At 36.7% G+C, this 24734-nt stretch overlaps 2 protein-coding genes across 9 annotated transcripts in view; one reads left to right on the top strand and one right to left on the bottom strand.

Annotated features, from left to right (window-relative positions):
* LOC145681035 (relaxin receptor 2-like) overlaps nt 1-24734 on the bottom strand; it is a 1105974-nt gene that overhangs the window by 353594 nt on the left and 727646 nt on the right. The gene's annotated exons all lie outside the window — the stretch shown is intronic.
* Nucleotides 1-24734, top strand: part of LOC145681034 (uncharacterized) — a 187512-nt gene that overhangs the window by 122798 nt on the left and 39980 nt on the right. For 7 of the 8 annotated variants that reach the window (XM_081752352.1, XM_081752351.1, XM_081752355.1 and 4 more), the window contains one exon: nt 21362-21447. In XM_081752352.1, the coding sequence (XP_081608478.1) occupies nt 21362-21447 (86 nt within the window). Of the gene's footprint in view, nt 1-18712; nt 19992-21361; nt 21448-24734 lie in introns of those variants that run through there. The other variant, XM_081752356.1, reaches the window with a different exon arrangement.

Here is a 24734-nt window from a genome sequence, read left to right as displayed (position 1 = left end):
CTAGATTTAGACTACGGATAATAGTTTTATACAAACTAGATAATCAATTATTATTATTATCATTATATTTGCAGTACAACCAAATACAACGACATTAACTATTAGTTCTAATTAACTGAATTGAGCTGAAAATTAAATCTTGATCTTTAAAGATTAACTATTAATTTTATGCGTTCTGTACCTTTCTGAAGGAATAAAAGCTGGAATTGGTTTCAAGGCTGTTTCTGAGTGAATACTTTCTTCAAAATAATATTAAAAATTATAGAAAGATTTTCGAGACATTCGAGTCGAGTCAAGATTTTTAAGAGCCGTCTCGACTCGACTCGTGTCTCGACTCGAAAATTCGAGTCGAGAAATACGTTTGTCTCGACTCGTCTCGAATTTTACAAAATGTGTCTCGACTCGAATCTCGACTCGAATTCGAGTCGAGTCGAGATTCGAGACATGTCTCGGCTCGAGCGCATCCCTATTGATCTCTTAATTTTCTGTTGAAGTGCATGGGCAAAGTGGTTACGTCCTCTCCAGGTACTTATGTTCATACATGTTTCCACATTATTATGCATACCAGTATAAAATCAAAATTATATTCTATATGAACTGTCTGATTTAGTAACACTATTGTTCGTCTACAGAAAGATTTAGCATGGTGATTCACTCACTTTCTTATTGTTACAGCTGTGGGTCTGTTGTACGTAGAATCAGAAACATTATCCAAGTTCATTTTAAATATTGAACTGAATTAAGATGAAATTTGCAAATTTTGAGTGAGTTAAAGTATTTCTTACATTAGATTACTAGAGATCTAAAACAAATTCAAACTAGAAACTTGAAATTATTTACAGATGTTCTCATCATTTCCTTCTTTAACTCAGAAACCGGTTACACAGACATTACTCAATGAAAAAATATTTTGCATTTCTTTCAAGTTCAGGCTCAGATTCTAAGGCTAGACTCAGAGAGAAAGCTTCACTTTGGAAGGGACAAGTATAGCAGAAAATATATTTTCTTTAATTGTATCAAGACGCAGGAATCATTTGTAACGTGATGAAAGAAAAACGTATAGTTTCCTTCATCAGCAGCTCAGTTTGTCAACCTTGCCCAAGTATTGTGATCTACTGGTAACGCAAGAAACTGCCAAAAAGTAGAGACGAGTTTTCGTCATCAAATTTTATTGTTTACATATTTGTTATTGTAATTCTATTATACTTTATTATTATTATTATTATTATTATTATTACGGTTCCAATTATTTCACAGATTTAACCTGTTTTACTAAGTTATTGCACCTTAAAGTAACATTTAACTTGTTCGAGATATACAATTGTATATTATAGAGCCTTAACTTCAATTGTTCGCCACGGACGTAGTCATATAGAGGTAAAACCAATAATAGTGTAGAGTTGAATGTATCTCGCAATAATTTTATAGGTAGAGACTAAATGATGGTCCGGGCTAGTTTTTCCCCTTCACCAATTTATTATAAAAATTGCTAATTACAAATGTCTTTGATTACAAAGAGTAAAATAGTGTCTATCTCGTGTTAACCAGATGAGAGGATATGGATGTTTTGCACGGTACCCCTTCTCTCAAAGCAGTCTCCAAGGCACCTGCAGGTTCTGGCGAGTTTTGAACGAAAGCCCCCTCAGCCCAAGGCCGCTTCGTGAGACTTGGTTGTAATGAGGATCCCTAGTTCAATGCGACCTCAGGGCAGGTGTTGGTTAGTTGATCAGTTGGTCGACTGATGCCATGTCCCTTGGTGGTTGGGCTTTTATTTGTCCTCTTTGGGTCCTTTCGTGAAGTCCGTCTTCTTTCGGCTTCCCTCGGTGTCTTTTGTGTCGACTTCTCATCTGCTAGACTGTTTATAATCAATAGCATGTTCTGTATTGACATGTGCTTCTGTTGTGATGTGGGGATCCTTACAATATACAAACTCGAACTATACTTACAAAATAAGCGAGTGAAGGAGCCTTTAGTATGTTCTCTTTCAATTGTTCGAAAAGAACACCATGCTTCTCTGTCCATTTAAATTTAGATTTAGAGGTTATTAATTGCTGGAAAGGCTCACTTTTTATTGTAAAATCTTTGATATGCGCTCTAAAGTATGAACATAATCCGATAAAAATTGAGAATCCGCTTCGTATTCGGTTTCTTGAAATTTTCTATTTTCTTGGCTATCTTTGGAGATATTTTAATGGACTCTCCACTAACGAGGTGTCCTAATATGTTAAGCTCACGGTAACCTATATGTGTCTTCTTGGGAGATGCCCGAAATTTGTTTTCTAAGCTTCTGAAATAGTAATTCTAAATCCTGAAACTGTTGTGGACAGCTGTATGCGCTGCTGATAATACACCCACAAAACTTGTAATCATATTGGGTAGTCCTTCCAAAATCATTCTCGTCGTGACACTGAGACTTGCGAACTTGTCCTGTGCCCCATTGTGCACCTCAAAAATTCGTACGACTTCCTGGTATAATTGAGCTCGAAGGTCATATGTTTTCAACTCTTAGGATGCAGCGAAATTTGAAAGTACGAACTCGAAAGATCAATGGTTGTTATAAAGGTTTTCCCCTTTATATAGATTAGGACATCCTCAGTAGATTGAAATGGTACCGATAAATACTTGGTATAGCTGTTACACTTCTGCAGATTAAGAACCATCCGGAATTCTTGTGTGTTAGGTTTCCCGAGCACCAGAATTGGAGAACAATATTCATTATTATCCGTAGGTCTAATTATTTTTGCCTTGATAAGTTCTTGAATCTGTTTATCTACATGTTCCCTGATGTGTAATGGAATTGGTGGGGAACGGTCGTGAAATACAGCACTTAGAAATCCTAATTTTATGAACATATCCTCTAAAATATCCGATATCGTCAGAGGCATAGACAAAAACATCATTGTACTTAAACAATAATTAATAAACGGCTCCTTTGATTTTTCGTCTAAGTTGAGGTTGACGTCTAGAAGTTTTTTATTTAAAAAGTTTTTCTGTGTATTTTGAGCGTTTTTCAGTTTCTTCTTTTGTTTTAAACTGGTATGCTTCTTCTAAAACATTTGGTTCTTCTAAGGCGCTAAAATTTCGTGTCCTTCCTCAAGCACCGCCACTTACGTATTCCTTTTTATAATGAAGCTCTTGCTATTTGGATTTGATATGAAAATTGTCATTTTGTTTGTTTCTATCTTCTGGTCGAGAGCATTTAACCTATGTTTCTCGAGTATTACAGAAAGCAATGATATATACAAGAATTCCACATCAGCTATTTTTTCCTCCTACTTGAATTAACGTATGCGAGCGTGGAGGTAATATTATCTGCTTAGTTTCGTATAAACAGTTTTGGTTTGTCTGCAACATTATCTCAGTTGTAAAAGCTGACAGCGTATTTTTATTGCCCTCAGCTGGTAACTGTGACATCTGTGGACGTTTAAAGAAAGAAATTATATTCTTGTTTAAGCTGCTGGTGGAATACAAACGTTGGAGAAAGTCAACTCCTATAGTTACTGACATTGTCCTGTTGATTACTCGAAAGTAATGAGTAAATGTTGTTCGACTAATTTTAAATTTTATCAATGCTATTTTATTTAAACAAATGTTATTTCCAGAAATTTCTTTTACTATCGTCTGAAATGGAATTAGGCTTGTCCCAGGGGGCAATGAATCGGACGGCCAGACAGATATCGTACTGCCCATAACAATTATTGCATTTTGAGATCCTGATTTAGTTCTAGTTGTTAAATGTGACCGGTTGTTTTCGTCTTCTAGAGTGACGTTTTCTCTTTCTGACAATTGTTCCGATTGCTGTTTTATCACAGGAATTTCGAAAGTTATGTCATTGTGTTTGCTAGTTTCTCATTGGTCTTCATGTTTCGGATGCTGATGGTTGTCGGCGCCCTTGCCAAGGGGCGGTCTTACACGTTTTTTTACGTTTATAACAAATGGATGCACCGTGTCCCGTTTCCAGCATATCGCACATACTGAAATTTGATCTTACGTGGGTGTGGCCTGCTGATTGTTTTGGACTTAGACCTGTTTTTTTCTTTCCGTTATTATTGTTATTCCTCTTTCTGTATCCCTGATTTCGATTCCTCGGCTGGTTTTTATAACTTGTCTGCGCTATCACGAGTGACAATTCTGCTATTTTGTTTGCCAAGGTAGATAGATCATGTGGAGGATTTTGTTCCTGGTGGGGAACGGTCTTTGGTTCTTGTCGTGTTCTGATTTTCTTGATTATTAGGTTGAGTAGTCGTTATAGAAGGATTAAATTCTTGTTATGTAGGTACACCTTGTCTCAAAAAGGTTGAGCGCATTCTTTACTGGTGTTTTGAGGCAATAATTTTCCAAGTCCAGCTTCGGGTATCTTCGGGAAAAAGTAAGCCAGGTTCGAACCTCCAAGCCAGCCTTTGCAATCGGGAAAAAGTTTGCAGATGTGTTTTTCTTCTTTTAAATATAATAAGACTTGTTACCAAGTGTTTAAAACAGCAACATTGATTGAAATACTTAATGATACAATATTTCGAAACCTTTTTTTTTTAATGTCAGCACATGCTTGTTTGTCATTTAGCTCTCCATACGTAATGGAACATTTAAATACGTTAAAGAATCTTTCCATATGTAAAAGAATGCTCAAAGTTAAGAAATAGAACATAATTATCGCCTGAGTACTAAAATAAAAGTCAAAGTAGAACAGAAACAGCGTTTGTAATGGATATGAATGTCATAATTATCTTGAGATCCGTTATACATCGCTAGAAGCATAGTTCTAGAAGTCCTTGTGCTAGCTCATTGGTAAGCTGTCGGATTTCAAACCATAAGGTTTTGAGTTCGAATCCCGTTTAGGGTAATCCTTTTTTTAAATTATTATATATTTTCCGCAATGCATGAAAAATTATATAAAATAATTACATTAGAATACATAAGTTCTGTATATATAACATAATCATTGCAGAACATAGTAATTATTATGTTTAAAATATAACATCTGAGATAATTTTCACAGTAGGTCGGTATTATATATGAGGATGTAAATACAAGTTAAGAAACTCGTTCAATAGCAATAAATAAATCATGTAGTGTATTTATTTGCAGCTATTTGTCATATAGAGGGTAATTCTCAACATTCATAATACAGAATGTCATTTATGTTCTTGAAAAGTTATTCGATGCATGAACAGAAGGTATAAACAGAGAATCCAAAGTCGGAACGCTCGCAAAAAAATTCATGAACCCCAAAGGTCACGTGAGCAGACTGGAATTGTCCTTATGAAGCATGCCACAGCAGAAAGTCTTTACATAGATTTTCAATTCAATTCCTGATATATGCTTTTGCAATGTGGAAGTGGCGAAGCCTTGAGTTGCCCTCTCTCGCTCGCTCGCTCGCTCACTCTCTATTTATACAGAATATAAAAGTGAATTTATGTGTGTATTTCAACATAATTCTGATATATCTAGAGCAATTTTAACTATATTTCTTACAGTCTGGAAAAAGAGTACTGTCGGGATACATATCAAAAATGCTAGAAACAGGTCGATATTAGTATCGAATCCATAGTTTCGTGGTCGCTTAGGTGAATAGTTCTACTTTCAATTCAAGTCCAATTAAGCTCCCATTAGCACCCAGGGTGGTTACGTAGCGACATAAAGATATCGAAATCATTCGATATTAGAATCGAATCGTAAGTTTTCAGCGCCGCTAACAGTGCAGCATTTCCCATTAGTCCACATTAGTCCACATTTCACATTAGTCACATTGCCTAGAGGGCAACATATTTGCAGAGTGCAAAGTTTAAAACTTGAATAATATTTTATTTTTTTTCGTATGAAAAAGGTATAAATCAAGAGCAAATATACTATTTCACGAACAATCCTCTTTTACGATTCTAATATGTTTAATAATAGCGTAAGAAATCTAATAGTAATTCAGAACATGTTTCACAGTTGTTATTTTTTGTTACATAGTTGTAGCTGTAGCATGTAGTGAGTGGAATTTAACTATAATAAATTCACTAATTTACCATATTCGAATTAAGTTTTATTTTTAAGTTCGGGATGAAGGGGCGGAGAAATATATAGTTATTGGGGGCACCGAGCTTTTCTACATTTTACTTTCAAGCTCTCCATTTTTCTTTTGTCATTTGTTCCTAATAAAAAAAGTTCAGTCACTTTTGGATTGTCATAGGATAGTAGGAGTTGGATTTTGGGATGCAGCCTGTGAGATTCTAGAGGAGCTAACTGCTTGAAAAAATATTTTTGAATCATCTGTAACATATGAAATAAGGATATGTATCATAAAAAATTGAAAGTAACTATGTCTGCGTAATCATCACGGTCAAATTGCAAAGTCAAATGAATTGACGTTTGGTATATAATCAGGCTCCAATCCCAACTGGGAAGTTATCATACGCGTGTCACTTTCATTATAATACATATCCTTAGGGGAAGTAGAAGTCCGAATTTTTGCGAAAAATTTAGTATCTCACAAGCCGTTCAACTGAGAGCTGAAATTCAGCATATGACTCTTTATTAAAAATAAAGAGAATATGTCCTGGCATTTTTTAAAATTATCTTTTATGAGCGGGGGGACGGGGGTGCATTTTCTATATATTGGAAATTGGTAGTGGGTTGATTTGTAAAAATAATCGAAAACGATTGATATTAGTTGAGAAACAAATTGAGTAATGCAAACTAAAGTTCTTTTTGAATTTTATACACACTGCTTTCTATTTATAATTGCTGAAGCTGGTGTTTAATATATGGAGCGTTCCGAGCATAAGGCAATCAAGCCATAAAGTTAGAGAAAAATGGCTATAAAATTTGTATTCTAAACTTAATTACATGGGCATTTTCAACTAGTACGGCATGCTTAATTATATAGAAAATTAGTTTCTCTCACTCTTTTTTTTTTTTTTTTTTTTACGTTGGTCTACTTTTCCTTGATTTGAAACTTTCAAATTTCACCCTATTTTCTACTGAAATGTGTCTGTAAGGCAACAAAGAAATAATTATATATGATAAATTTAAATTCATTTTAATTTGGAAGATGAGAAACACTTTGCCATTATATATCGTAAAGGTCAGACCCACCAGTATTGTAACAGAGAGGTGCTTGAGCCATTAACGGTAGAAATTCAAACTCCGGTAAGTGATAATTTCACAGTCTTGTTTTATTACAAGTGTAACCTCTTTAGCCAATGGAGAGGAGGACGTGGGCCATCGGTCAGAGTTGATGTCGATGGGTTTTGGTGGGTCGGAGTTGGTCACAATGGTTCAGAGTGGTTCATAGTTGGTGGTGGGTCAGAGTGGATCACGATGGTTGATGGGTCAGAGTGGGCCAATGGGGCATTTGGGTGGTGGGTGATAGTGGGTCATGGTGGGTCGTGGATCAAATTTTCATTGACCCACACCATCTCTGGTTAAAATTGTACTAACGATAAGAGGCACCGAAGATGCATGTCGGCTATTATGCTCAAATTTTGCTCATGGATAGTACTCCACCAGGAAGCAATAAATCTGAACGGTTCACGGTATCACCTTTTAGAACTCGAGATGTAGGGGTTTGTCTGATTGGCTAAATTAAGACGTCAATGATTTATCCTTCAACAACCAAGCTTTTTATGATCGTTTCCGTGGGAAAGTCAGAAGAACACGTGCCTAGTAATCGTAATATTGATAGTTTGCGTCCACCCCGGGTATTTGTTTTGTGTTTTTTTGATTCACCTAAATATAAACAAATCACACATATAGGCATTTTGACATATTTTGGGAGAGTAATTTTGTGGTTCGTTGGCGTTTCATCGCGTCTCTGCTGCTGGTAGTAAAGTTTTCAAAATGGAACTTGGGCCACCACGGATCGTCGCTGCGGGGCCACCAATTTCTGGCGAGAGGTCAATAGTTGACCATCTGTAGTCCATCGACGCTTACAGTTTAGAGTAATGAACGATGTATTTGCCTTGTAGAGTCCATGACTACCGACGTCGGCAGTCAACTAGCTTTTAGTATTCCTTTACTAACCATCTGAGTTAAGCTCTCATTAGTAGGGATGGCCACGAACGACTTTTCTTTGAAACTCGACTCGACTCGAAACAGACATCTTTGAGGTTTACTCTTGGACTAGGCGCGAAAAATATCTTCCAACTCGACTCGGATTAGAGTCAAGTCGAACCAAAACGAGCAAAATCCTGTGTGTAGTCCTACCTAAACAATACATAGACAATAATTATTCTATCATCAATTATACTACTATTACTACAAATAATAATAATAATAATAATAATAATAATAATAATAATAATAATAATTATTATTATTATTATTATTATTATTATTATTATTATTATTATTATTATTATTATTATTATTATTTGTAGTAATAGTAGTATAATTGATGATAGAATAATTATTGTCTATGTATTGTTTAGGTAGGACTACACACAGGATTTTGCTCGTTTTGGTTCGACTTGACTCTAATCCGAGTCGAGTTGGAAGATATTTTTCGCGCCTAGTCCAAGAGTAAACCTCAAAGATGTCTGTTTCGAGTCGAGTCGAGTTTCAAAGAAAAGTCGTTCGTGGCCATCCCTACTAATGAGAGCTTAATCGGAGTTAAGCGAAATTGAAAGTCTCACTATTTATCTAAGCGACCCCGAAAATATCGATCATTTTCTAGCAATCTTTTATATGTATCCCCCTCCCATTCACCATAGGTAACCCGACAGCACTCTTTTCGAAACTATAAGAAATGTGGTTAAAATTACTCTAGGCCAGTGGTTTTCAATCTAATTCCTATCACGATCCCCTTTTATCACACGCTCTTGCCAGCGACCCTTTTCTAATTTGTTTTATAATAAGCTTGTGTGGGATTTTTAACATACCTATTTCTATAATAGTAGAATCCATTTTTTTGTTTATAGTGAACAGTGCCATGGAAAATCAGCGCCCGGGGCGAGAGTATAGTACGATGTCGCCGTATATATGAGTGACGTCGACAGACTAGCTACGAAGGGCCACCATGGTTGGCACGAAGCTCAATAACATTTTCAAAATAAACCCTACCTTTCCTTAATTTCGAGCACATTTTATTACGTTTTTCCTTCTATTTTACACATGTGCACATGCACTTTCCTAACATGAGTAACACACTTCCTCCGAAATGTTTGGCCCCTTTTTTCGGCTCCCGGCACTGACAGTGGATACAGTAACTGTAATATCTATATTCCCAACGACGAAGGTGCTGGTTCAAGATGGATGTTAAACTCCTTCATTGAAGAGGCCATTAACGTATCCGATCTAAGCCCACAACTTCTTGACCAATTAATAGAATGATTATGCGACAAGTCTTTGCAACTGGTTTTTTGTAACGAAGACTTGGACAAGTTCTGCCTGATGAGGAGAGAAGAATATCCTGGTCTGGGGATTGCTGCTTTAAAAGTAATAATTTCATTTGCTATATCGTACTTGTGCGAAAGTGTTTTTTTTAATGGTAAACATTAAAACAAAGATAAGAAATCGCTTATCAGTTGAAAATGGCTTGATAATGTTCGTCATGAAGATTGAACCGGACATTGCTGAACTAGTGAAATTACACCATGCTTAGGTGTCTCATTAGGTTTTAATTTTAATTGTATTTCAATGTACAGGTTTTGTTGCATGTGTATTTTTCTAGTATTTCTATATACAGTTCTCATTAGTTTTATATCATACCTCTTTGATTTAAATTCATTTTTAAACAACTCTACTAACTAACTAACTCTATGGCCTATGGAACCCGGAGGTTCAATGCCGCGTTCACAAAAGCTCTACACTGACTTCTATACTTAGCCAATTGGATCCAGTTTCTACTTTGTATATTCGTATCTCAGCGAGATCCATCTTAATATTGTCCTCCCATCTGCGCCTAGGTCTTCCTAATGGTCGTTTTCCGATTGGTCTTCCACTCAAGATTTTGAAAGCGTTTCTACTTTCTTCCATTCTAGCTACATGACCTGCCCACCTAAGCCTTCTAGACTTGACGACCCTAAGAATGTTGGGTAAACCGTATAAATTATGTAGTTCCTCGTTATGAAGTTTCCGCCATTCCCCATTCCCGTTCCTCTTGGGTCCGAATATTCGTCTAAGGATCTTGTTCTCAAATACTTTCAGTCTATGTTCTTCCCTCAAAGTAAGCGACCATGTTTCGCAACCATACAGAACAACAGGCATGATTATCGTTTTGTATATTTTAAGCTTCAAATTTCTCGACAGAATTCGCGACGACAAGAGACTTTGAACCGAGTAGTAACACGAATTCGACACCCTTTGAAAATGTTCAGTAGACTTACTTTTTATTGTTCTTTACAGTGTGTATAAAAAATAAAAGTATGCCTATCAGAACAAAATTAAAAATAATATTTAAAAATAATTTCTGGTATTAGATTCTAACTATATTTATCTCTTCCGCCTATCTTCGCGATCCCCTAGGGGCCGCGACTCCCAGGTTGAGAAACCCTGCTCTAGGCATACATGAGTTATGTTGGAACATACATACATACACTTGTATGTGTATAAATGCAGATAAGAGAGAGTTGAGAGAGAGCGATTAAGGAATTACCGCTCTCAATCTCTTCACTTTACTTTTGCGATTCGCGAATTTTTTACGTGACAGTTTGGGGCTAGCTAGTTTTTTGTCTTGGACCACGATCCGATTTTCGATATGCTGTACCTAAATGCTGTAATGCGAATATTGAGAAGTTATCTGCGATGAAAGTAGCTGCAAATAAATACATTACATAACTTATTTATTGCTATTACAGGATTTTTTAAATTTGTATTCAATATTCACACATAACACACCGACGTTCTGTCAATACCTCAGGTGTTATATTTTAAAGATAAGAATTACTTATGTCGTGAAATGATATGAATATATATATTCAACTGATATATACAACTGATGATATGAATATATATATTCAACTGATATATACAACTGATGAATTGTAATGTAACTATTTTACATAATTTTCATGCATTGAGGAAAGTAGAATATCATAAAAGAATTTCACCTGAACGGGTATCGAACTCACGATTTAAACGCTTGGTGGTGTACCACTGAGCTAACATGATCGCTTTTCGGAAGCTGCTTCTGAAATATAACTGAGCTCATACGTAAATGCTCTTTTCCGTATGGAAATCACAATGACGAAACGAGAGTCTCGAAATATTGTATCATTAATTATTTCAATGTTACTTTTTTCTACACTTAATACCATTTCAACATGTCTTATTATATTTAACAGAAGGAAAAACATATCTGTACATCGTTTCCCGATTACTAAGGTTGGCTTTGGAGGTTCGAACCAGCAGCTTTAGTTTACTGTTTTCCGAAGATACCCGAAGTTGGACTTCGAGAGAGTTTGTCTCAAAACAGCTATCATCATATCGCTCAATCTGTTTGGTATATGGTATATGTTTTTATACGTGTAAAGTCAGTATAACAATTCATTCTTTAAACAGCTTTTCGTATGTATTAATATTCCTTTATAAAAACTGTTTTTGATATTATTATTACGGCGCACCATTTTCAGATTTCTTTCGCGAGTCGTTGACCAAGTCGTTCCCCACCAGCGTTGCCAGACTCACAGCTCGGAATTATTCCAAAACCTGATCGAATTTATGCTAGATTCGGTCAAATTATGCTAGATCCTCATAATTACTAATTCAGGAGTTTAAAAAAACGAAGTTGAGATACGATAACGTAAGTTAAAATACACAGAGAGCAAGAATGCATGGATAGAACTCAATACTTCACGCACCAAAATTTTAACTCAACTAAATTAATGCAGTCGTTGCCAGACTCAATGGCGTATATATCGTATAAATGAATGCAAAGTTTTTGTTTACATATTTTGAAAGAAAATTACTTCGCAGCATAAGGGGAGTTGGGAATCGTCTGCTGGGGGGGGGGGGGCGGCAGATTTTTGGTCGGTCTCGGAGCTGTCATTTCAGGAATAAATATGATCATGAAGTCAGAAATAAAGATGGTGAAGTTGTCAAAAAGTTGGGGGGAGAATGGCCCCCATAGCTCCGCCCATGCCTCGGAGTTAAAGGATTAGAAAACCCTGGGTGGAGCCACAAAAAAGCCCAAAGACGTTTCGAACTTACTTCGGAAAATAAGACTGCCTGTATGGTTTACCGACTGTATGAATCAATGGAAGAGGATACATTTCTGCCGTTCTTTTTCTTCCCACGACCAACTTCTTTCTCATCTCCAGGTTTTACGGCTTTTTGATAAACTTGCTGAAATTGTGCTAGATTTGGGCAGGATGCTAAAAGCAAGATGCTAGATGCTAGAGACATGCAAATTATGCTAGATCTAGCATCATTATGCTAGATCTGGCAACGCTGTTCCCCACAATAGGCGTGTCGTGCAAGTAACCAATAACACGTCAGGTACTAGCTTTTACCTATTGCTTCCTTCTCACAGCTCAGAACATTGGTAACTATGGATAGACGTACAGCAGTAATTACTTTATGGGAGTTGGAAGGTTATTCTGCAACTGCAGCTAGCAGGCGAGTAGGTGTCCCGGCCTCTACAGGAAGGCGATGGATTCGGAAATATGGTGCTACAGGTCAGACTGATAATTTACGATCTCCTGGTCGTCCGCATGTGTCAACCGAAGCCCAAGATGCGAGATTAGTAAACGAAGCCCGGTTAGACCCACTAAGGACGTCTAGACAGCTAAGGAAAGTTTCTCTCTTTCCTGGTAGAAAACATACAGCTCTGCGAAGGCTTCGTCATGCTGGGTTACGTGGCCGTGTTGCTGCCGTGAAGGAAAAACTCTCAGACGACCACAAAACTTACCGTCTCGCGTTTGCACAGGCGAATGTGGGTCTCAATTGGGAAAACGTAGTTTTCTCAGATGAATCCATATTCACAACATCAAAGGAGGGACGCCGTTTTGTGTATCGTCCGAGAGGCACCCGATATGACCATGGATATGTGGCTGCTTGCAATCGCAGTGGCCATGTATCTATTTTATGTTGGGGTTGGATTTCCAGTCGCGGAGCAGGACAGCTTCATAGAATTGAAGGACATCTGAACAATGCTCAGTACTTAGACATTATCAGTAATATCATGGTGCTATCTGTACGGGTATTTCAGCCTGATGGTGTAATTCAGTTCCAGCAATACCAGTCGCCAATACATACTTCCCGTGTGATTCAGGAATGGTTCGCAGGGCACCCTGAGATTGATTTAATCGACTGACCGCTCGTGGAGCAGACCTCAATCTCATGGAAAATATGTGGGCAGAAGTGAAGCGTACTCTAAGGGAAAGTTGGCCTGAGGCAGATCCACCAAGAATTCAGGATGACCTGTGGCATCTTGTTTCTAAAGCATGGCTGGAGGTAGGATAAGGAGATAGATTTGTCACTCATGTAATAGATTCCATGCCCAGAAGAATGGAGCGTGTAATAAATTTAGAAGGGTCTTGGACACAATATTAATGTCCCCGCCTCAACTCCCGAAAACAGCCCTTTTCAGGACTACCTAAACGCTTCTGAAAATATTTCTAGAAGTAAACCACTCCTTGTATCCGATTTCTGTGCAATCCTACTAACAAAAGAATGATAATTAGCTGTAGGCTTTGAACTCAAGACCTCTTTATTGGCAAGTCCGTACTCTACCAGTGAGCTAACATGAACACGCAAACCCAACCTGAAGAAACACGACTTTCAATTTCTGGTATTCGATGACAATGATGCTCATATACTTGGCAAATGTTGTATTCAACTTGGGATATTCCGCAACACACACACATAAACAAAGCGAAAGAGAGAGAGAGAGAGAGAGAGAGAGATGAATATACAAAAGCATATTCAACGTATTCGAATGAGACTCTAAGTAACGACATTCCGTTCTAAAGAGAGTTTGTGTTTCTTCCCGTGACGTTAAGGGGATCGGGAAAAGTTATGTGTCTTGAAGCAGGATACGACTTTGGATACTCTGTTTATACACTTTCTATATCCGTAGGAATATATTGTATTTCACGAATGTAAATGACATGCTGTAATGAGAATATTGAGAAGTTACATCTGTATGACAAATAGATGCAAATAAATACACTACATAACTTATTTATTGCTATTAAATGATTTTCCTAACTTATATTTACATCCTCATATATACCGACCTACTGTGAAAATTTTAAACATAATAATTACTATGTTCTGCAATGATTATGTTATATATATAAAACTTATGTATTCTAATGTAATTATTTTATATAATTTTTCATGCATTGCGGAAAATATAATTTTAGAAAAAGGATTAACCTAGACGGGATTCGAACTCAAAACCTTACGATTTGAAATCCGACAGCTTACCAATGAGCTAGCACAAGGACTTCTAGAACTATGCTTCTAGCGATGTATAACGGATCTCAAGATAATTATGACATTCATATCCATTACAAACGCTGTTTCTGTTCTACTTTGACTTTTATTTTAGTACTCAGGCGATAATTATGTTTATTTCTTAACTTTGAGCATTCTTTTACATATGGAAAGATTCTTTAACGTATTTAAATGTTCCATTACGTATGGAGAGCTAAATGACAAACAAGCATGTGCTGACATTAAAAAAAAAAGGTTTCGAAATATTGTATCATTAAGTATTTCAATCAATGTTGCTTTTTTAAACACTTGGTAACAAGTCTTATTATATTTAAAAGAAGAAAAACACATCTGCAAACTTTTTCCCGATTGCAAAGGCTGGCTTGGAGGTTCGAACCTGGCTTACTTTTTCCCGAAGATACCCGAAGCTGGACTTAAAAAATTTTTGCCTCAAAACACCAATAAAGAATGCGCTCAACCTTTTTGAGACAAGGTGTACATAACTGTGTATTGGTTGTGTGACAGGTTGTGTTTGTACAGGATAGGCAAGGCGGTATGACTGTTGTATAGGATACATTATCTTTGGTTGTGTTGGCAATCCATAGGATATATTCTGCGGGTTAGGTATAGGATTTTGACCGTATAGCATGTGCAGTTTTTGTGATAGTTCTCATGCTCTTTTCCTTAAAAGGTCATTAGCGGCTTCCAATGTGGTTAATCTGTAGGGCGTCTACCATTGAAAACCTTTCTAACGCTATCTTGTTAAGGAAACCCCTTTGTGATCCCAAGGATAAACTATGGACCTTTTGTTCTTCTGTCGCTTCCTGTAGTAAATGCCTCATTGCTCGGAGTTTACGTAAAAAATATGAATGTATAGATTCTTCCTTGTTGGACTTCAAGTAACTCATGTTCCGCTGTATACGATGGGACCTTCGGCCTACTTAATGCTACTAATTTAGATTATAAAGCTTCATATGCCATTGTTACGAATTTATTTTGGTTTTTAATCTGCAACACAAGATCACGCGCGCTGTCCTGTAAATATATCGGTAAAATTTCCTTCTTCTTAGCCGGTGTCCAATATTGCATGTTTGCCATATGATCAAACATCATGAAGAATCTGTCCGGGTCCTCGTACACGTGTTCCGAATACTTCAAATGTGGCATGTTAAAGGATATACTAGATGTACCCTTTGTCATATTTGTATTATTCCCTCCCGACCTATATGCTTCTTTACCTTGTCTAGTTTCGGGCATAGTTACCTTGTCCAGCTGGATTTTGATACTGACCTTATCAGTGCCTGCTAAATGTTCACAAAAAGAGCGCCCCGTACAAAACTCCGGTGCCTACACCACGCCATGGCTTCATAGGTAGAGACTAAATTACGGTCCGGGCTAGTTTTTCCCCTTCACCAATTTATTATAAAAAATGCTAATTACAAATGTCTTTGATTACAGAGAGTAAAATAGTGTCTATCTCATTGTTGACCACATGAGAGGATATGGATGTTTTGCACGGTACCCCTTCTCTCAAAGCAGTCTCCAAGGCACCTGCAGGTTCTGGCGAGTCTTGAACGAAAGCCCCCTCAGCCCAAGGCAGCTTCGCGAGGCTTGGTTGTAGTGAGTATCTTTAGTCCAATACGACCTCAGGGCAGGTGTTGGTTAGTTGATTAGTTGGTCGACTGATGCCAGGTCCCCTGGTGGTTGGGCTTCTATTTGTTCTCTTTGGGTCCTTTCGTGAAGTCCGTCTTCTTTCGGCTTCCCTCGGTGTCTTTTGTGTCGACTTCTCATCTGCTAGACTGTTTATAATCAATAACATGTTCTGTATTGACATGTGCTTCTGTTGTGATGTGGGGATCCTTACAATATACAAACTCGAACTATACTTACTTTGGTGGAAGAAACAGTCAAGCGCTTTGCTTCTTCTTTCAGTTTAATGCCTCATGATTATGCCCTTTAGGCTAAGGGATATGAATGATTTATGTAAGTAAATGATGATGGAAAAATTGTCGAAATAAGATTATAGGAGAAAATGAGAGTACTCTGAGAAAACCAGCAGATAGGATATTGTCCTCAACTAACTTATTTGGTCAAGGATAGAACCAGGTACCAGAGATAAACGCTCTAACACTGAACCCCCGTGCCATCAGCAGAGCGGTTTGTATAAATAATATGTTAAATATAAGTTAATTTGTTAAAACCTTGTAAGAGGTTAGGTTTCTTCCGTGCGTTTAATCAACCTTGAAACTGAAAACATTTCTTGTAATAATGCTTTGGAAACTCCTTTTAATTTTACTTCGATTAGTAAAGAATATTATAAGAATTACCAATATAAAATGTCATACCTAAACATAAATTAAGAATGTTTAATATTAATCTTATTATTATCCCCTGATTTGTAATACAAAATCATTCAATAATGCTTTCTTAGAAATGGAATATTTCATTTGTTTTTTGTTATACAAGTTGAAATTGAAAAATAACTTCTGTGTAAATGAATATGTAAATTGTAATAACAATACCAAATGTCACCGTGAATAAATCACAATTGACATAGAAAGTATTGTTTTCTATCAATTCCGATTTGAAAGAGGATTAACGGAAAATATGGGACATATTCTGGAAGCGCTGAATCGACTCAAAAATGCAACATCTCGATATACTTACTATTTCTGCTCTGACGCCTCTCGAAAAACGGACGGAGAATATAGGCATAGTGTAAGACAACACGTATGCAAAGCATTCTTTAAAATTACATATTCCGAAACAATATTTGGTTTCGAAACGCTAAATAGCAAGTATAGTTTTTTCTCGTTGTAAAATAAGTGATATATCTCTTTCTTGATAATCTTGACTCCTGGAATCAATTCCTGCCGTAATGACCATATTTTCCGCACGTAATAGTAACTTTGTTTCGGCTAACCCGTTCACGCAGAAAGCAACAGACTTTGGCATACCATTATTGTATACTAGTAAGGATTCCAAAGACTAAGATCTTCACATATTCGTCATTTGAATGTATTATATTGAATGTACTTCAATATGTCACGCATTTTTCTTATCTTCTGTTTTCTTTGTGTGACTAGCATACGCCACTAAGACGGATGGACAGGCATTACCAATATGCAGTAGCACTACCTTCCGACTTACCTCACGTGAATCAACGAACAGTTGCCATTCTTCTTGATTGTGCTCATTACCGAACTCCTAAAACAATCCACTAACACTGATACAAAACATAAATTCTTCAATCTCCCAAAAGTAAGATGAAAAGTTACTCTATCGCGTTCAAAACGTGCTGAATGAGACATTTTCTGAAATAGATTCAACTCCTGAGGTCGGAATCTCAAAATTTCCGCTTTTCCTTTGGAAAGATTTAAGTCCCGCACGAGATTGTGTAATTCTTCTTGAGTACCGAGATATGGTGCACATGAGAGGGATAGTGGCCCGAATTCCATGTCCTTGTTGCTGGAAATTTCTTCTTCTACATCAAAGGTACAATTTTCGGGAGCTCGACATTCGCGGCTCTTCAACATAGAGCACTGGGCGCCTTGCTGACTCCAAATGCCGTTTTGATTTTAAAGAGAAGCCCTTTTCATCTATCGAGCAAACGTAACAGTCAATTACATGGTCTATGGGCTTCCTTCAAACCATTTCTACGGCTAATTTTAGCCTACTTTCTTTGCATCCGGTTATGCAAGTTCTAAAAACAAGACTTGCAACATATATGTGGTGCCCATCGCTTATCTTGATCCAGTACTTAGTATCCGAAACACAGCTCATGTGTTCTCTTGACAACGGGAGTAAAGCTATTTCATTGACACTTCAACTTCAGTTCACCGCTTATATAACAAAATGAATCAGTGTTGTTCCCCTTTTCATACACATTTCACTGGCAGAAACCCAACACGAACGTTAAAACTTTACAAGCACCTGCAATTGCAAAACATATCCTTCATGTTTCATAGCGCAAAATATATGGCAACAATTTTTCGTCACTGATGCTAAGACAGTTCTTGTTATTTAAGATATTTATCACTACATAATTCAGCATAACGTTCGCTTTTATACCAATGCTAAACTGATAGTGATATCACTGTTATCAAGCTCGGGTAAGAAACCTAGAGACGAATTCAGAATTTTTTCTCACGTAATATAGGTCATGTACAGAGATTGAATTATATTAAGCCAAATTTGAACATGCTACTTGCCAATAAAATACAATGTATTTACCACAGGTTGTGTTCGATCTGCAGGCCACATCCACTGACTACTGCCTGGGATCGGAGCTTCAATAACAAGAGACTTTGTTGCAGCTGGACTATGGTTATTGTACTTCTCTTTACAGGCTTTCGCAGGCCGGTGATGGTGCAGTCTCGACGATGGGAAAGGCGCCGCTTGAGAAGACCGAAAGCGCTATGTCCATTGGCATCTGGATTCTTGATGAGAACGTCGAAGAAGAAAATTCCGATATTCCAGTCTTCTGTTCCTTACAAGATACTGTTGCACATTAACTTCAGCTCAATACAACTGAATTAACCTCTGTATGAAGATAGTGTTTTTCGAGAAAACTATGCGATACTGACACTAATCGCTATTTGCTGCAAAAAATATACGACTATTTTTTAAAACCCTACTATATATATGTGTATGAAAAGGAGACTGTGGTCAGTGTGTCAAATGTTTCATCAGTGGAAGAATAAACCTGATTCATCTTGTTATATAAGTGGTGATCTTACGTGGAAGAGTCAATGAAATGACTTGACTCGCTTTGTCAAAAAGTCATATGAACTATATTTGAGATACTGAGTAGGGAATCAAGATAAGCGATGGCCACCACATATCTGTTGCAGTTCTTGTTCCTGGAACTTCCGAAACTGAATGCAAGGAAGGAATATATTTTGTGTTGTCGGTGTGTTAAATGTGAAAGTTTCGGTTTAATATGTAAATTTGAAGTATCTTACATAGTGCATGTTATGTTGGGATGGCAACACTATTTATGTAGTAATATAGCATAGTATACAGTATGTGTCACGTAATGTGCCTCTGTTGATATAATCATGGTATTACATTTCAGAATTTTTATCGTTTTAGTTCAAAGGATACAACGGTGTATCAAGATAAATTTTTGAACCAGTATATACGAATAAATTAGTTCATAAAAGTTATGGTATCCATAAATGTACAGATGGTCCCACACGACTCACGCCCGAAATATTTTGTCTATCTCAAAATTAAAGTGATAATAGTAGAGGTTAGTCCCTCGAAATGCACACTTGCAATTCGATTGTACTGCCTTAGTTACTCCTTGTATCATTTAAGCAAGTTTATGTGTCACTCCCGAATACTACTTCAGTACTAATCCTTGATTTTCTGCGTCATTACCGAAAGTTTACTTTACAAACCCAAAGTTAGACTTATAATCCGAAAAAGACAAGGTCCATACGCATCTGTGTAATGTCACAATATGCACATATCTTGTGCTATTCTAATGTTAGCACCCCCACCCAATACACTTGTCCTCAAAAGTCAATACTGTAGATGTATATATCAAATTAAGGCTATGGCAAACTTTAGTCTTCAAGGTACAAGAAAAACGAATGAATAAACTGATGAAATTATCTGTATGTGTTTGTCTGAATTAGGATGTAGCATATTTTGATTTTTTAAGACATATATAAAAGTTAAGACATGGTATGATTCCAACTTACTAACTTGCGTATTGCTCACAATATCCTGTCCTCAAATGTTAATACGTCACACTTCATAACTGCAAAACAGAGATAAGTTATGGTTTAAAGGGTCGAAATTACATACCTATCAAATTACTTCTCATAACTTAAGAAACAGAGGATTATTTATACCTCGTACTGAAAGTTCTCTAATTACGTATTCCTGTAGCTAGAGTGAATCAATTTGATAGGAGTACCGGTAAATAAACCGTCTCCCAGCGAAGTGTAGTCTCGAGCATAAGATCCTAGAGGGCCAATCTAATATATTATCCAAGTAGTACAAGTGTGATAACGTACAGTTGGTTCCAGGATCAACACAACCCTCGACAAAGTCCACAGGATAATTAGCGAAAAGTTGCCAAAATTGAGGGGTTGATGTTCTACATTCGTGAATTAAATATGTGCCGCTGTATAAACTGATTTTGATACACGCTGACCAGTATCACTGAGCATGTAAAAGTAGTAAGTCAATCATCGCAAAAGGTTGTGTATATATTTACGCTATAAATATGTCATTTTACGCCGATTTATGTAAATCAAAAACAATGTTGCGATCGTGAAAATACTGTAAAGTTTATATTCTTTTCACTAAAGAAATAAGATTCAGAAAGTTAACTAAGACTCTAACCCTAGTTATTCGCAATTTACGATCCTAAATTATTTTCTTCAGCATAAAATTGTTCAGTAGATGTGTTTAAGCCGTTCGGCGCAATATATCTGGGAATTTAGTTCCAGAAGAGGATTTTGACTTGCCTCTGACGTATTAGGTAATAACCAAGGAATTTGTCCTGAAAATTCCAATTAATGTGTAAAGAAAATTGATCCTTGGAGAAGGTCACTGGCATTCACACGTCTTTATTCCCAAATATCCGATAACACATGCAAGAAACATTTGGGGTGTTTACTTTGCTTCGATTCTTCAAATGCATAAAGTGTTCACGTGCTCAAGCAGAAATTTAGAGCGTACCGCCAGCACCTATCTGCTGATTAAACTTTTGACAACACATTAAAACTACACATACCTTCCGGAAGAAAGTATAGTGTTAGGTGTGGAATTAGTTTTAATTATTTAGTTACTAATAACGATAATTTATATTCAATGTAGATGCAAACATAGCTACTAACATAACTTGAACTAAAGCACAAGATCAAAAATACTACAGAGTCACTCGGATTAACTGTTTAGACTTTGTATTACAAATATGCGGTTTCCTATAACTATCTTACTCGAGGATTATTTCAAAATGCGTTCCATTTCTTTCCAGGAACTCTAATATCTATGTACCTCACTTACGGATTTCTAGCAGTAGATTTGACACTACGTATCATTCTATGTTGGGCAATCTGGAAGGTAAGAAATTGTTGAGAAATGTCTTCTAAAAAAACGTTAGAAATAAACTTTATCAAAATATTTGATAAAAATGGAAAATGTAATTGGAATATAACGTAGGTCAATAAAATTTATGATCATCTTAAGTATATTTAGACAGTATTGACTGTAGGTAACAAATAGCTAATTCAGGATATATGTCGCCAATTCAGGTCATAGTGTGGAAAATATCACGCATTAGCAACATCTACCATCGTTAGTTAACTTCTATTCCAAATATTAGTTACTTACTTATCGTATGATCACGATAATTTTGTCTCTCTACAATATCATTATTTACACTTTTCCCATCTCTCAACATAAACTTCCTTCAACTATTATTTAATCATTATTATTTTTTTATAAATCCGCGAATATTATTCTATTTCTCTTGCAATTAATAGCATTTGTCTGTTTGCTAGCAAAGGGCTACTTTATTTTTAGCTTTTCAACACACATATATCCCAAAATCACTAGTACATTTTTTACGTTACTCTTTCGAAGCATTTATATTTGATCCATAGAATCTAATGCTTTTATAAGTGCTAAACATTAAAAGAAGCACAAGCTTTCTTTTGTAAAAACATCTAACAGTTAACTAGATTTAACGAAATTAATCTTAAAAACATTATACATATTTTTAATCCGTAATACGTTCTTCAAAATAAGATAATTAAAGTAACACAGTTGTAAAGGCGTTACATTCACAAAAACAGACATTAAAATTTCAGAAAATTTTGGAGTTTCTATGAAGCAATCCATTAAGAGGTCCCTCTTTAGACATAGAATACTATTTTTCTGAAATTCGAACATATTTGGATTCGTGTGCAATCGGTGGCACATGCCGGCCCGTGTTTATTATATCATAAACTCGGGCCGACCGACGTGTGTCACCGGAGGCGCACGGTAATTTTGTCAAAACTTTCTTATTTGAAGGTTAGGTAGTTTGATGAATACCTGCATGGGGGCATTAATTGTCAAAGAGTTGGAGTAGTAGTCTCGGGAGGTGTAGTTTCAAACTGCATATGCTCACAAAGAGCAGCTTTATTACAGAAAATGAGTATTAATTCGCTAGTGTTTGTGTTGCAGAAGCTGATCTAGTGTAATAACCGGTGCAATTGTGCTGCTCGATCACAATTAGGTAAATACTTGTAAAAAGTGGTTGTAAATACTTGAAACGTAACATTCTGTTACGAAAGCCACGAAGCAGGAAAATGGAACCCTGCCAGCTCGAAAATTGGCAAAACGTGTTTCCAGAAACTGCAGTAACTATAAGGTAACCCTAATACGTGTCTTGGGTGCTTCAATGAGAAACATTAAGAAAATTCAAAAAGCAAAAACAAAGTAACTCAGTAGCCAGTCTGTTCATTATTTTCATTTCAGCTCAAAATAACGTACCCCTGATTTTTTAAACATGTATTTCTAGTAAATAATACTGTTTTTTATTGATTTTGAAGTAGAATTTGTCTATAATTTTCTACCTATAAGCTTTATTTACGACTATCTGTACATATACATGTGTATTTTATATTATTTGTTGTACATAAAATGTGGTTAATATAATATATGTTATATCAGGCTGATTTCCCTTAAAAGATTTACAGGTTTGCTCCATAGATTGCCTACTATGTACATAATACCAGAAACTCCGTAACACTGTTCTACTTTTCTAACTAAAAACTAAAGGCAACTTATAGCCACGAATATCAGAATAAATATCGTGTCCCACCGGTGGCGCACGTCGAGATTAAGGAAGAATGGCATGCATTACCGGTGGCTCACGACGGTATTTTCGAAATGCACAGCCTCTCCATTACTGTCACACAGAGAAAAAGCCGTTCTCTGGACAACGGTATATTGTACAAATATACGGTATCCTCTTGCTTACTGTAGAAATCAGTACGGAGCATACGTTATCCGTATGCTACATAGGCACTGCCCTTAGATGTTACAAGGATGTCTGACATCTAACAGTTTTCCGTATATCACATGCATATACTTATGTTACCTTTGTCAGCTATATGTTATATACATCTATTTGTATGTGACATCCTACCGCCTACATTGTTTCATACGGAAAATACGTATAGATGGAACACTTATACAGAAAGTACACTCTGTTTCAAAAAGAATATACGTATTACGAAGACTTATTTTGTCCAAACTATCGATCGTTACGCCTCGTCTCAACTATTAGAGAAACGAATACATAGTCTAGTTTATATTAATAGCCGCTAGATGTCAGTAGCCTTCTGTTTTGCTTGGTAACCGTCATATGTTTAAAATAGCTACTCCGCAGCAGAAATCATTTTGTGTTTTGGAGTTTGCGAAGAGCAATTCCGTGATTCAGTGCAAAGACGTTTCAGGTTGAGGTACCAAATTGATCCTCCGAATGGGTGAAACATTCGCAGATGGTATAGACAGTTTGTAGATACAGGAAGTGTATGTAAAGGAAAGAGTCCTGGCCGCCCTCGTGTTCCTGAAGAAAATGTTGCACGAATTCAAACTGCTTTCCAACGTAGTCCTTTAAAATCAACTCGTCGTTCCAGTCAGAAGTTACAAGTGCCGACAATAGCAATTTGACGTATTTCGAGACGTCGGTTGGTTATGAAGGCGTACAAATTACAGCCGTTACAAGCTCTGCGTCCTGATGACAAACGCAATCGTGTGGCATTTTGTAACGAGATTCTGGATGCTATTGACAATGATAACACTTTTGCACAATGCATCGTGTTCAGCGATGAAGCGATTTTCATGTTACTGGTCAGTTGATGTTCGAATTTTGGGACCTACAGAACCCACATGCATTCATTGAGCATGTACGAGATTCGCCCAAAGACATGTGTTTTGTGTGATATCCCGATCAGTCGTCAAGGAGCTGGCGACTTAGCATGTCTCAGCTGGTCTCCATGGTCACCAGATTTGAAACCCTGTGACTTCTTCCTGTGGGGTTTCGTTAAAGACAACGTTTATGTACCACCATTCCCACAGAACCTGGAAGAGTAGAAGAACCGGATCCGTGCTGCCATAACATCAGTGACGCAGGACAGGTTTGCCCGAATATGGGAGTAATTTGAATATCGGTGTGATGTTGTTCGTGTCGCTGATGGAGGACATATTGAACATCTGTAATTGAACTTTGAACTGTAATTTAAACTTGAGAGGTTCGTAAATATGTGCGTAAAATTTCATATTTTTATGTCTTAAAGTTCAATAAATATATGGTGAGGTGAGGTGATTTTAGTTTAGCGTCCCGTTCAGCAGCGAGG

Source organism: Thermobia domestica, chromosome 3 (assembly GCF_964235325.1).
Source record: "Thermobia domestica chromosome 3, izTheDome1.hap1.1, whole genome shotgun sequence".
Lineage (NCBI taxonomy): Eukaryota > Metazoa > Arthropoda > Insecta > Zygentoma > Lepismatidae > Thermobia > Thermobia domestica.
Note: the sequence above shows the minus strand (reverse complement) of the source record. Positions and strands in the feature narration are given on the sequence as shown.